Source organism: Tachypleus tridentatus, chromosome 11 (genome assembly GCF_004210375.1).
Source record: "Tachypleus tridentatus isolate NWPU-2018 chromosome 11, ASM421037v1, whole genome shotgun sequence".
Taxonomy (NCBI): Eukaryota; Metazoa; Arthropoda; class Merostomata; order Xiphosura; family Limulidae; genus Tachypleus; species Tachypleus tridentatus.
The window spans coordinates 58,056,096-58,071,733 of record NC_134835.1 but is presented as its reverse complement, the minus strand read 5'-3'; the positions used below and the strand labels follow the sequence as shown (position 1 = coordinate 58,071,733).

The window sequence follows — 15,638 nt, the reverse complement described above, 5'->3', positions numbered from 1 at the left end:
CTTCTTGTTGAGGATCCAAAGACTCGTTAAAAGAGCTAAAATTCCTTGCTTTATTATGTACTTGAATGTTATTTTAAGGGTTTATCGTAGTGATATTAAATATACAGGTTAAAAGCAAACTTTCAAGATTAACTTTTTTTATGTGTCTTAATTCTTGCATAGTTTTTTGTTGTTGTCATAAGGATATAGGCATAATCATTCGTTTTTCAGTGTTTTGTCTTGTAATCTTGCTGCTACACGAGGAAACAAAGGATTCACATTTGTAAATACAAATTCTTTGTTAGTACAAAATATTTTATTTTTTCTCAGGATTAAATGGTTTACCTTCGACCTAGTTTATTGTTCCTTATGGGAAAGAAATGTGAGATAAAATTTGTCGTTACAAGTCGTAGTTATGACTTCCTACATGACGCACTATCTATTGTCACTATTTCTCACTACTAACGCTTAGAATAAGGTGGTTTGTAAAGCACGTGGGTGTGTGTTTGTTTTTCTTATGACAAAGCCACATAAGGCTATCTGCTCAGCCCACCGAGAGGAATCGAACCTCTGATTTTAGCGTTGTTAATCCCGAGACATACCGCTGTACTAGCGGGGGGGGGAAGGTTTATAAAGCATCTGCACTTTTACCTTTTGGTTAGTATAATTAATTTGTATCAGCTATACTTATTTTTATTTTGTATTTATATTCTTCTTTACAATGTTATTTGTTTTGAGAGAAAAAAGATGATTTTACAGATGTAAAATCAAAGTTATTTGTGGGAATTTAGTTATATATTCCGCTGCACATGTTTAACTCCTTTTTTTCATTCCTTACTAATCAAACTTTTTACAATAGTTGGAAATAACAAATATAGAAGAAAACAGTGCACATTACTTCTCGTCCTAGGAAAATTTCTTTAGTAGATGAATATTATAAATAAATTCCCTTTGATTTGGACTACCTGTGTTCTGTCCACTACGGGTATTGAAATTTGATTTCTAGCGGTGTAAGTACGCAGACATTCCGCTATGCCATAGAGAGTTACATTCTGAAAAACAAAATTAAGTAACTTTTACATTTTCTACCAACAGGTTTTAAATAAGATATTAAACGGTTATTTCACAGGCATTCATGTATACCTCATGCTACACAAACTTTACTGTTTCTAAATTAATTTTATTAAATCAAATCTCGTTAGTTTGTTAGTTTGTTTCAAGAGTAGTGTTTACATGATATATATGTGAAAAATGTACTAACATACTGTACACAGTATGTTTTAAATAAATTTTAAATAAAAAGTACATTGTATGTTTATTTGGAAAGAATTCAGTCACGATGACCTACGTTTCTTGTTTATTTCTAATGGGATCTTCAGCGATGAAAGAAATAGACAAAATCGTAAAAATGAGAAATGTTTAAGGTTCAGCCACATATACAGAAAAACTATAATTAGCCCCAACGAAACACGTGGCATTTTTATATCCCTGAGAAAGAGTAAAAAGCAAAACATCTTATCAAATGATGTTTTTTAGATGGGATATTTTATCCAATTCGCAAACAAACAAATAAAACACAACAAGATGCTCACTTGAGACCTGGCTGATTGAAAAGAGAAATAACTTTAATATACTTATTCTGAAAACAGATTTAATAGTAGTTCTTAAAAACGTCCACAGGTGTCAGCGGTTAACTGATAATACGGCAGTTTCACGAAACGTTAGCAATTGTTAGATAACGCAATAAATATGACGTTATATTTCAGATAAGTTTTAAGTCTGTAAGAGCTAGCAAATGTGATAAATGTCTGTTAAACGAATAGTGTAAAAAGCTTTGCAAATTTTCACTCCGAATCTTATATATTCAACAAATCAGCCTTCTTTTTGTTGTTAGAACTTCTACCTTATTTTACCCAAGAATTACTTGCGCATAACTGTTTCAACTTTTAACTTTTAGACTTTCTGGAAAGCAACTAATAATCAGTGGGATTTGAGTGTCACTCTTAGCGCACTCAGTGTCTCATAGTGCACTTATACCCAACTTATAAAAGAGAAGAAAAAAAGAAAACAGTACAGTAACGTACTGTTGTAGCTAGTATATCGTAACTATGATTGAAACTTCAGGATTAAGCTTCAACAGATAAAGCTAATAAATAAATACTTTCGAACTTTTATCATGTAAGAAATGGATCAAAATCTAGGTAGTTTACTTTACTAATAGTTTATGTGCTTGAAAGTAAGTTTAAGACAATATTAGATTAATCACTATAATCTTAAAATTATGAAATCATCAAGGTAGAACCCCTAACAGCAAAACCTGAAAAAAAAAAAACTAGATTTAAAAAGAATCGGTAAATTAAAATGTTGCAAAGTACTTGGCAGTCAGGCTAAGTAAGCCGATATAAAAAAAAATCTGGCAGGTAATATATATTTTTATACAGATTTATATTATATATATACTATGTATCAAATAATTTTGCGAAATATTTCTTTACTTTTTCCTTAATTAAAAGCCAAGGAATAAAATTAATGCTGCCATTTATGAAATGAAATTTAATTCAATAACACAGGCTTAGCCACGATAAAGTGTTTTTTTTATAGCGTGGTTTAAGTGTACTGACATCAGGTACATATGAACGTATGTTGCAAATATGTAATGCCTTATATGTGTACATGGTACAGAACGGTTTGGATTGGTTGTTGTTAAACACAAGGTTACATCACACTATGTAACAAAATTTTTACTTTTTCTTGTTCCTAGGCAAAAAGTATTATTTCTTAATTGCTTATGCCTAAAATAAATGGAAAAGACCTATTTTTCTCTTCAAACTTTGCTTTTGTGACCTGGGTAATGAATATTTCAAATTTAACTATTTTCCAGAACATTCCAGGTAGATTCAGTGCTGAGTAGCTGATAGAGAATCTTCTCCAACTTACAGTAATGTTCAAGAACTTTCTAGAACTTTGTAGAACTTACAAGAACTTTCAAAAACCTTTTAGAATTTTCTAGAACATTCCATAGTAATATATATACTGGGGCTCACCACTTCAGTTTAGTCCTAGCTACCTAAGTGAAGACGTAGACTTATCTGATTTTTTCAGAGATAGGATAAAGAAACTGCAAGCATTCTCCAGACGTATTCTGCTAGATATGTGTCCAATTTATCAAGACAAGAGCGAAAAAATACTCTGTGACAGCATCTGCAAAAATGTGTGAGGTCTACAAGGCATATTTCGACATGCCTGTCGGGGCTCAAGACAAACCTTCGACAATTTTTGCTTGCTTGAATAGTAAAATTATAAAAAATTTAGACCTTTTAACATTTAAATAGCTTTTAATTTTTTTTTTTTTAATTTCCAATACTGTAGAAAAAATATCACATATAAAATATTTTGCATGAAACTCTAACACATTAATTGTGGATGAAATAAATTTATTCTTCATAATAACAATTTTATTTTGATATTTTCAGGATGGTAAAGAATGGAAAAGAGAGCCATGAAGTTCACTATTCAAAGAATTTGGTGTGAGCCCACTGACCACTCAAGCAATTACTACTTCTGCATGGTGGACCCTTCCAAACGTCGGGCTGGCAAGAATGCATCCGTTATCATGTATCCGGACCTTCCATCATCCATCGCTCCAGTTCCACACTGCCCTGAGCTACCTGTACCCATTCCACCAGAGAAAAAGCAGCCATCTGTAGAAGAGAGCAGCAAATCAGAAGAGGAGGTAAACGTTGAAGATCAGATTACAATTTCAGAGGTGCAGCTGGTGAGAGAAACCAATACTACCTCAAACAAAAAGACTTCAGTGACTTGATCAGAGATCTTGGTCTAACAAAGTCTAATGCCGAGCTTTTGACATCTAGACTCAAGAAGTGGGATTTGTTCGATAAAAAGTGTACAAGCCGCAAGTCAGAGAAAGCGTCACCGACATTTTTCAAGCTTCTTCCCTCGTCAAGATGGGCTCTGCTTCTGTCACAATGTATCTTTTTTGTGCGATGCAATTGGAATTGCCTGTAACCCAAACAAGTGGAGTCTCTTCAATGATAGCTCATCCAGAAGCCTCCAAGCTGTGCTGCTCCGTAACGAGAATAAGTATCCGTCTCTTTCCCTGGTTCATTTGGTGCACCTCAAAGAGGAATCCAACAGCGTCAAGACCTTGTTAGAAGCCTTGAAATATGATGAGTATGGCTGGGAGGTTATCGGAGACTTCAAAATGGTGGCATTCCTGATGGGTCTCCAAGGAGGCTTTTCCAAATTTTCCTTTTATCTTTGCCTTTGGGACAGTAGGGACACCGCAGCGAACTGCAACAGGAAGTACTAGCCACAACGGACCAAGTTGTCTGTGGGGAGGCGCAATATCAAGTGTGAGCCACTAGTGAACCTCCAGAAGGTGTTGTTCCCACCATTGCACATAAAACTGGGTCTTATAAAATAATTTGTTACAGCTCTTGATAAGGAGCCTGCAGCCTTCAAGTACCTTCGAGACTTCTTTCTAAGCTGTCTGAGACAAAGGTCAAAGCTGGTGTCTTCGTTGGATCACAAATAAAGAAGATCGTGGAGTGCACAGAATTCGCCAAGAAGCACAGTAGGAAGGAAAAAAAAGCTTGAAGCAGCTTTATCTCAGTCGTTTGGGGCTTCTTGGGCAATCACAAGGTTGAAAATTATGTGGAACTGGTTGAGACTCTGGTGAAGAACTTCGGCAAAAGGGGCTGCAGAATGTCCCTGAAAGTCCATATCCTTGACACTCAACTTGATAAGTTCAAGGAAAACATGGGAGCATACTCAGAGGAGCAAGATGAACGCTTCCATCGAGATATACTAGACTTTGAACACTGCTACCAAGAAGCGTATAACGAAAACGTGATGGGAGACTTTGTTTGGGGGCTCATACGTGAAGTGATTTACATTACAGTCGCAAATCTCGAAAAACTACTCACTTCTAAACATTTTTGCTCATTTTTGTATAATTTTACCATAAATACACGTATATCATGATTCATATGTTGTTTTATTCAGACCTTATGCAAATGAAACTGTGCAAATTTGCCCGTTTTTACATAGAAAAATAGGTTAATTTCTAAATTTCATTACACTGGTCACAAAAGCAAAGTTTGAAGGGAATAATGGCCATTTTCTGTGCTTTTACAACATAAGCAATTAAGAAATAACACATACTATCCAGGAACAAAATTTGTGTTACATAGTATAATTGTCTGTCTGTGCTCTAACTACTATAGAAGTACTATTGCAGAATTAAACAGTTTTTTTCTTAGAAAATATTACATATTTGACAAAATTCGTATATGAAACTCAACAGTTCTATACTGATATTATGTTCATGCTTTATTACATATCAGTTCACCTCTGGTTTTCTTTTACCTTAAATTATAAAATATCTATTGGATTAATTATAACCTCTGTAATGAGCAATAGATACTCAGTAAGCAAATTATGACCATGAATGTCAACTTTGTTATTCATATGACTTTATAGTAATGATACACGCTCCCAAATAGCCCCCCCCCCTCCATTGATACAGCAGTGTATCTGCAGAGTTACAATACCAGAAACCGGTTTTCTGTACATGTGGCGGGTAGAGCACAGATAGTCCATCGTATACCTTTGTGCTTAACTTCAAACAAACTAACTCTCGAAGGAAAAAAAAAGGTTGGTGTAAAAGGTTCAAACTATCAAAACACTAAATATATAAAGTGTTGAATATCTTCAAATTAGTAATAAAATTGATTATTTCATATAATTATAGTGTCACATTTTCTTTCTGTCAAATGTGTAAAATTATTTGAGTCTTAGATATCAAAACTGTCGAACATGATTTAAATTTATAATCACTTATTTCCGTAAGGTAAGCTATTACGTCTCTTCACGAGGGTGATTGTATGTGTTATGAGATGCAAGTTTCGATTTAATTAAAGGCCTAGACTGGGAATTCAAAGAATCATGATTGGCTATTTCTAATTAAACACAAAGATACAGAATGGACTATCTACGCTCTGCTCATCATTGGTGTCAAAATCCGATTAATAATGATATAAGTCCACTGAGGGTGTGCACTATAAGAGTGAATGATGATCAAATCCCACTGTTCAGTCAAACAACAGGTGCCGAAGAGCGAGCGGCAAAATTAGGCACAGTTATCAGCATATAGCCCCCAGCGGAGCTTTATGAAACAATTAAAAAACAAGCAAACACATTCTTCCAAAAATATGCTTGTGTAAAATGAGGCGAATAGTATTAGATAAAAAAATGAAAAAGTTGCGGAAAAATAGTATGAAAATTGATATTTAACATTTAAAAAAAATAGCAAAAACACGTCTTGACCAGATTATGAATAGTCTGGTGACTAAGTATAGAGACATTTGTATCTGACAATTTAAATATACTAAAAACCCACTGCCTTTTTTCTTATAAGGAGCTTGTTGGTCGCAACTAAACATTTTGTTGGCGAATGTTAAAAGACAGGTTAAAAAGTAATATAAAAATTCGTGAACCAAAACAAAAAAATATCCACTGGTCACTATTAAAGAATTTACTGACTAGAAATGTGTAATGAGTTCGCTCATGATAAATATAAAACATGTTAAAAATGCTATAAAACTTATTTATACTTAATTTTTACTGTATCTTTACCAACATTTATGTATAAAAAAAAAACATATGAAAGCAAACCCGTTTAATTTTATGCAGTTGAACGTTGTTATAGCCTAAATGCAATGGAAATTGCGTGACATATAAGCTTTTACTTGTTTCAGTTTACCTTACAATAAAAGAAAGTAAAGTCTACAGTTCGGGTGTAGAAAAAAATCAATGTTTCGTGACGACCATAGATTGGTAGAAGTGTATACGCCATTATCTGGATGAAACATTTCTGTCAATGAGATTAGATGAAACAAAATTGTAGATGATCCTCGTATACGAATAGTCTTGGTAACAAAGTTGAAGTGAACAGGATAAGAAAACGTATTACCATTTAACATTATCTCTGCTTCGGATTTCAAGTACTATACAGTTTTCAATTTATGTAACAATGATAATATTTCAGGATAAGTATGTTTTAATGTATGTTTTAGTCTTAATAGCTTTTTTAATACAATTAAATTGTGCTCATTTTACTTCCGAGCTCTACATAAAACTGAAAAATAATACAGAACAAAATACGAAAATCTTGATATTAACTAAGAGATCACGATCTTGGTATTGTAGTTTATTGTGTAACAGAAACACAATGTGTAGAGGTTTTAACTACAACTCCATTACCAATGATTGTCAACTGTTGGAGTGGCCTACTGACGAGACTATAATTAGTGAAGATTTTTCTGTCTTTTTCAGAAAGGTATTTCTTTCTTGTCTTTTCAAACAAATAGATCTAATCTTTAACTTGCCTTTAGTATCTTAGAAAAGAAAACAAATGATCCAATTTTTTAAATATTCCATCAAAATTTCGATTTTTATTATTCATTTTTATTTTATTAATTTTTCAAACATGCTTTAACAAAATAGTTTTTTATAAGTTTTTGTGTTTTTTCTTCTTGAACTTTTGTATTACATATTATTAACAATTTTGAAAATTTTCTTTCACTATTTGAGATTCCATTTTACTATTTTCATTACATTTTTACAGAAATGTATTACTAAAATACCTCTTTACCTTTATAGTAACATATAGGAATAGTGGTTAAAAACAATAACATATACAATCTAGAAATACAGATTTGAACGATTATATTTATTGAATCTTTGACAAGAATAACATAAGTACAATATTGTGGCCATCTGTGGTTTGCGATATTCAGTTAAGAAATGAAAACTATCTGAAATTTTTATGCTATTGAAGAGCTATACCATTAATCTTAATGTAATTAGGAAATAATGAATGTTTTTCTTTACGTGATAGTATCAAAATAAGTCGTATTTGTACCATGTTTTTGTGACATCTAGTTTGACTTGATGTGTATAATATTAACTTTTAGTAATTGGTTAGCAAAGAATATTATTGGTAATCATCTTTAATTCTTGTTTTATCTTGGTTACCTTATATCATGTTACTTGAAAAATAATCCAATCCGAAAGGGTAATTATGAGAAACAATTGAGTAATTCTTGGATATATAGTTTTAAAATACGTTGGACGTAGTGAAGGACTGACGAAAGTGTGCTTACCAGACATGTCTCTACTAAAGTTCTTAATAAAGTGAGTTTATTTGTTTGTTGGTATGTGCTAAGCTACATAATGGGTTACATTTTCTGTGCCTACCAGCAGTATAAAAACACTGAGCCACTAGGGGGTTAAAACAGTTTGACAAATGAGTTTATGTGTGTCAAGTTTTGAGTGACAACTAAACTTTCCGAAACATATAACTTATATTCTTATATTCAATTATATATATAAACTAAATCAACATTTTCTAATGTAATAATAATCAAAAACTTTTGGCAATTAAAGATTTTGTTTTCGAATAAAATGCATACCTTTGGAGAGCAATCGTTTATAAGATCGAATTTAGGTACAAATTATAATACGTCTGGTTAGTTCAAAGTTTTACTACTGGATCTAAATACTCTTAACCAACAGATGACGTGTGCAGATCAACCATGTGAAAACCAAGGATCTTGTCAAGACAGAACAAATGATATCTACCATTTCAAATGTAATTGCCCACGTGGTTGGTGTGGAAGAAGATGTGAAAAACGTAAGTCATCTAGATATCTACACATTTTGTAGAAGCTAGTCTAGTGTAAACTAATCTCTCTCTACTTATGTATATATGTGTGTGTGTGTTTATATGTACATATATATATATTATTTCAATTACAAGTCAAAGTCTTTAAAACTATTGTTCCAATCAGATCTTAAAAAAATACGATGTTTGAAATTTCTTAAGTATAACGGTAATGTGTTATCAACATTTTTAGACTGAATATATTCAAAGTAAATGTTAAGTTATAAAATTATATGGTAAAATAAGCGCGTGAAAAACAGATTTAACTATTAGATTTAGTACATTTTTTTATTACAATTTAGTGAAATTTATTTTCAAAAATAATATTCCAAAACGTTTCCACCATATTCTGTACATAATTTATTTTTACTTATGTTGATTGTTTTAGGTCATTGTAAAACTAATTAAAGCAAACAGTGCAAAGGCTAGTGTATTTATATTTTCTGTGTATTGGAATAGTAAAACTTTTATTTTATTGTCTCTATAAACAAATTGTATAACGATGTGTATTTATTTATTCTGCAAGAATGTATTATGTTATATAACGTAAAATAGCTAATACATTGAATTGCTCTTAAGAACTATTTTTTGCTAAAATTATCTTAATAACTAATTCTTTATAAGCTTTTTTTACAAAGATGTATAGTTTTCTCTGATCAAATTTCAAATATATTTTTAATTGATAATGTATATAATGTGTACGTTATTAAAATACATGTTTGCATCAAAACAATTGCGTTTTTATCTTAAAAACGGTTATCTCAAATTTAATACAGTCTTGGCCAAAACGTTTGCATGCTTTAACAAATATTACCGTCATTATTAAGACGGAATACAAATACACTTAGCACTGTCAAACTGTAAAATGGGTATTATATTATATTAAACATATACACGTGTATTTTGTATAATGAGACAGGCTCTATGAACATCATGAATAGTTTATTAGAGCAACCAACAATTTTATCAGACATTTGTAGAAAGATGCGTAATTCGTATTTCCCTTATCACAAAAACCGTATCAAAACATATATAATAAGAAAATATAACAGTAAATTATTAAAAGTAGCGTCTGTCGCCTTATATTAGTTCTTATTAAACATTTAATAATTGGTTGGTATCTAATAAACTCAGCAAGGTAACGTGACATGTTGTCTGTGAGATTATTGGTGTAACTCACTGTTATTTAATTCTAACTTGTCATTAGAATGCGCTGCAACTCAGCTAAAGTAGCTGAGTGAGGGTCGTGGTTCACTGTTTTGCCTAACAGTTCTCAATGGGATTACAACCTGGAGAATTTGCTGGTAATATCAATCTTATAATGTCCTCCTGATCGACATAATCCTGTATAGTACTTGAATTGTCGGAAGTGGCATTGTCATCCTGGAATACAAAATTTTTGCCAAACTTAGGCTTAGCACATGTAAAAAAATATCTTCTCCTGGAGGATATGAAAAGCAGTTTTTTCCACCTTGATGAATAGCTGCCCAAACATGTACTGTACCTCCTCTTTGTAGAAACGAACACGATTCCTACCATTAGTCTTTACAAGTCGGAAACAGGTCTCATCTGAAAAGATGACATGTCGCCAGTGTGAGTTAACATGCTGTCTTGCCAAAGTAATAGGGTCACGGCGATGAATTCTGTTTAATATCTGTTTGTAGATAGTTGTTTTGTTTTGGTTTTTTGCAAAATAGCCTTATTTAGTCATTCTCCTATTCACTGTTGTTCTGGATAACCTGAAGTGAATGTGTTCAATGTCATTTCTGTTGTATGGTGTTGGAATATTTTTTTCGCTCTTGAGTGTTATCCTATCGACTGCGTAGTTTTTTATTCATCAAACACTGCAAATGACAAACAGTTTGAATTGCATAACTGTGATTTAAACAATTTTTTATCTAAATATCTTAAGCAGTAGTTTTTTGTTTTGTTTTTTCGCCAACAAGTAGACTTTACTGGAACAACGTTTCCTGTAGTCTGATGACGTTTCATAATTCTGGGTAAAGTACAGTGGGGACACGATACTGTTCTGACAATGTCCGTTTGCTTTATATTATTTCTGGACAGTTAAACAACGTAACGCCCAATAATTTTTGGCATGCGACAAGGCATGACTCTACAACATGTACACAGAAACTGTCTTAACAAAGTGTTGATATTTTTCTTAAGAAAGGTTTTCCAAAACACAATATTATACACAAGACAGGTGTGTATATGTGTTTAGGCAAACAAATGCTCAAAACAACTTAAGCGTACCAGAATAACAACTCCGAGATTTTTGTCTGTTCATGCGTAACCTTCTCTGTTATACTCAATACTCAGTTACTACTACATTACACAGACAATATCAATATAGGACAGCAAGCAAACATTTCGACCAAGACTATATTTTTAAAGATATTCGGTAACACATTAAACCACCATGATATTTAATTCTAGTTCACTATAACGTCACCGTTGATGCCTGTATCTTGGGTAACGATCTCTCATCACCACCAGTGACCACCCCAGAAGAGTGTGTTGAAGTCTGTTTAATAACCACCGGTTGTAAAGCGTCGGCTTTTAATCACAAATACAACACTTGCACTCTAGAACAAAAAGATCATACTGAGGCTACTCTAGCACCAGGCTGTATGGGATTAACTGGATATTCCTACTATTACCCTATAAAGGTGTGCGACAATTAGCGAAGTGATATTCTATCTGAACGTTTCAGCATCGTATAGAATTGTAAACCTATGATATATAAACATTTCATAACAATTACCGACTGAAATTGCTTTGCATGAATATAAAACATTACGCATTAATTGCTTTACAGGTTCCAATACCTTGGTCCATAAATTTAGCTTAACTTAATAAATATAAGTAATGTGGAATATTTTCGTTTTAATTTTAAAAATTATTTGAAAAGTATCCATTTATATAAACTGTAAATTATTATATGCAAATATAAGAACTACTTCTATTTTTATAATTTCATTTTGAAAATTTTCTAAACAAATATATGTTTCTTTTTTTTGGATGGCCAACATCGTGAAATTATTTTACATTTTTAGTAATAGCAGAACATTGCCACTCATTTGTGTTTCAGTGACTTAGTGTTACGAGTTTATTTTTTCTCTCTATAGAACAGTCTCAACAAGCGTGTAAAAGAGCCTACAAACTAGATATAAGATCCATTTTTTGAAAGATTTAATATATGAAATGAATATTAAATTAGAACTGAAGATTCAAGTTTATTTATACATATGTTTATGTTTTTTTTTGCGAAACATATACAGAATAAAATATCATACTTATAACCGAGTTTAAGAATTGAGAAACCTTAAAAACTGATTTGATTTGTTGTATGTAAACATTCTTTGTATTAAAAATTCAAATATAAAAATAAAATTGAGCTTTCATGCCATTTTTTCAATATAAAGTTACATTAAAAACAAAATATTTTCAGAATATAACATATTAACTATTTGAACACATATACAAAGTTAATATTCCTTGCTTTGTACAATATATAGTTAATAATGCATTTTTGGCATGTGATTTGTATTTGCAAAATTGCGTTGTCGTATGCCAAAAATAATTGGCAATTTTTAATAGAACGATTTTTCAAACCATAATCTCTTTCATTATAAGAATATTCTTATTTTATATATTTTGAACTGGCTTAATCTTTTATTTTTTCTAACCAAAATATCACAGCTTAGTTAACATTATACAATCAAAACTAATGTTTTCAACCCAATACCATGTTACAAGTCTGTAGAAACAGACTTAAAGATGAAATTATTTTAATTTTATATTTGTGTAGCTCATTTTGTTCGATATATTTTCGTCTTTTTCCTGCTGCATGCGTTTTAATGCATGCATCCATCGTGATGTAATACATAATTCAGTAACAATATGAACATAAGTATTTAATGTTTTTGCTTGGGTGTGATATCATAATTATTTGTTCTTATAGAGCTGTTCTTTGATTGAAAAATGTTGTTAAATCTGGAAATCTGTTGGTAAATATAAGTGTTTATTAACGGTAGTTATATCTTTCCGATTTCTTTGTAAAACTATATTGAATAAGAATCCCATTGAGAGAGAGGTCTGTGATAGACAAATGATAAGTGTTAAATATTTTACTTACATCCACGATTGATTTTGAGTATTTAATGTATTGTTTACGAGGAATAGACGCAGAAGTGGAACAAACGCTTGCAGTCTAGTGTGATCTGTATCACGAGTATTATGTCCATCAGTAGCTTCGGCGTTTAACATAGTAACGTATATATATACATAATTATACACCCCGCGATAGTTCTTATAAATTCAAAGCAAGACAAAATAAATTTTGATTACTTATAAAAGCTAATTAAATATCAAACGTTACATAGGCGCAAATACTTTACAGTCTGACTTATTTAACTTAAATAACATATACTGACGTTGAAAGAAATTATTCTAAATTTGTTACGTGATGTTCAAGAAAGGAAAACAGAATAATTAGAAGTAGAAAACGAACCCGCTGTTTTATTGACTCTTTAAACAGATTTTGGTTTTTATTTCTAAAAATACAGGTATCATGGATTTCAGTATAAAGTAATAAGTAAACCTTAACGCACTGCATATTTTTAATCAGCACTTTTGTATTTATTCAGATGTGTGAGTAACCTCAGATAACTTTTGAGTGAAATATTTATAAATTAATATTGAGTGAAGTCGAGGGTTAAATTTAAAATATTTCTATCATTAAGATAGCATTTCTTTTGTTCATTATATATTTTATGCTTTAAAATACTCGTTAGAAAGAGAAAACAAATATGAAAAACTTTAAGAAAAAAAGATAAAAACTCGTAAAAATTGAGCCTATATTAAGAAAAGCCTTTGCGTTTTTTTCTTGTTTCATTACTCATTTCTCTGTTCGTTTCTGAGAAGTAATTGTTTAACACATGTGATTAACGTTTAAATGATACAGAATGCTTTTTGTTAATACTTTGAGAATGCTCTAACTATTGCGAATACTTTATGACTGTTTATGTTATCACTATTCATCAAAACAAATTTTATTAGTTAAATAACCTAGATAAAGTATTATTTAACACGTTAATCAGGTTTAAAATAGTTTACAGCTAGTTTTTATTTACAGTTTGTAAGATTGTTGTTGCTGTGATCGTATGCTAATAAAAAGGTATTCATCATGATTTATACACACTACATTTATTACTTCACGTATAATTAACAAGCGTTTTGTGTGCAGTTTTCTGAATAGCCAGGCACCTCATACATATATTCAGACTCTTTCGTTACTTCATTGTTTGTGGTTAACCTCAGAAACACGTACTAAATATATGAAACAAACAATAATTGAGTGGATGCACATTGATATATTAATTTTGTAGAATATTCTTATGCAATATATCATGATTATAGTTTGCAATTTTAAACTTTTACTGTTAACATATATTTCGATATTATGAGTTATACGTGTGTAGCTGACTGGAAAATTTGTTCAATAAAGAGTTTGGAAGAAACAACAAACCACTTGATTTTCTCTTGTGATTAATGCTGCTGATTTTTTAGCTTACCTACAAAAATGATTTTATCTTATTATTTTTATTCCGCTGTTTGTAATTTTCCCTAGATGTGTTACAAGGAATAAATAACTTAAACAAACATATCTTGATGCTTTGACATTTAGTATTTTGTTTCTTTAGTTTGTTTCAGTATGTTTGCACAAAGCTACACAAAGGGTAGCCGTACGTAATTTGTAGCTGATAGAATAGGGGTAGGACTTCTATTTGACACCTATTTAATAGCACACGTCGTTATATCCTGGGGTACTCTTCCAAGTGATAGTGGGATACGACTGTCGCTTTTATAAGGGATTATCATCCACAAAGTGTGGAAATCGTGTTTTCGGTAACAAGACCCCAACCATTGAATTCATAGTCAGAGCTTAGTAACCATTTAGCTATGCACGGCCTAAAATATTAGTAAACAGATATTCATTTAATAGGCAGCCAACAGTTTGTACTAAAGTAATAAACTAATATTATTAATTAAATCTAATACTATCTTTTCTTGTGAGGATAAAAAGCAACGAATTAACTAAGTGTTCGTGAAATAAAAAACCTTGAAAAAAGTGAATGCTATTGTAATTTCCAATAGAAAGAAAACTCGGGTGGTTTGGGTTTAAACATAAGAATGCTACCACTTTTTAACACACACACAACACTCTTCAGTCTTCATACATGTTTTTTTCAATGGTATTTTCAACAATCACCTGAATAAGAAGTAAAGAAATATTCTACAACGCTGCAGTAGTTGATTGGATCAATTTAAAAACACAGCTTGAAAAGTTTCATTATTATATAATTGAAATATACACGTTTAAGCGTTCTGGAAAAAAAATCAAAATAATTGTGAAACACGCTTTCAGGTATGTTTACTAACACATAATGATCGTCTGAAGTTTCATCTTCAGGTCACATTAGTTCAGTACGTTCTGACTCTCGTAAAGTCTAAATAAAAATTAAGATGATCTATTTTCAATAAAATACTTTACTTTCTGATGAGATTCACACAATGTTTTTATATAAAAGTACCTCGGTGAGACAGGGATAAGTTTACGGACTTATAAAGCTAAAATCTGGGGCTTGATTTTCTGCTATGGACACAATAAGTAATTCAATGTGGCTTTGCTTCAAAACAAACAATTTGTATAAAAGTATAAAAACATATTTTTCAATTTCACTCCTCAAGAATAAGGAGTTACCTTTTGAAATTTCTTGGATTATACAGTTCTTTTATTCTATTCCTCTTAAAATAGCAAGACAGACCTAACTATTCGCTCACTACAAACAACTATGGTTAGCTAAGCTGTTTTAATCTGTACTTACACGCCAAAAATAACCTAGTT

General features: G+C 31.2%; 1 protein-coding gene across 1 annotated transcript; it reads left to right on the top strand.

Annotated features, from left to right (window-relative positions):
• The first annotated feature begins 6,910 nt into the window (after positions 1-6,910).
• Positions 6,911-12,029, top strand: LOC143231505 (uncharacterized). The gene is made up of 3 exons (XM_076466037.1): positions 6,911-7,339; positions 8,578-8,695; positions 11,165-12,029. The coding sequence occupies exons 1-3, from the start codon at positions 7,034-7,036 to the stop codon at positions 11,410-11,412; spliced, it is 672 nt and encodes a 223-aa protein (XP_076322152.1). The 5' UTR covers positions 6,911-7,033; the 3' UTR covers positions 11,413-12,029.
• The last annotated feature ends 3,609 nt before the right edge of the window (positions 12,030-15,638 follow it).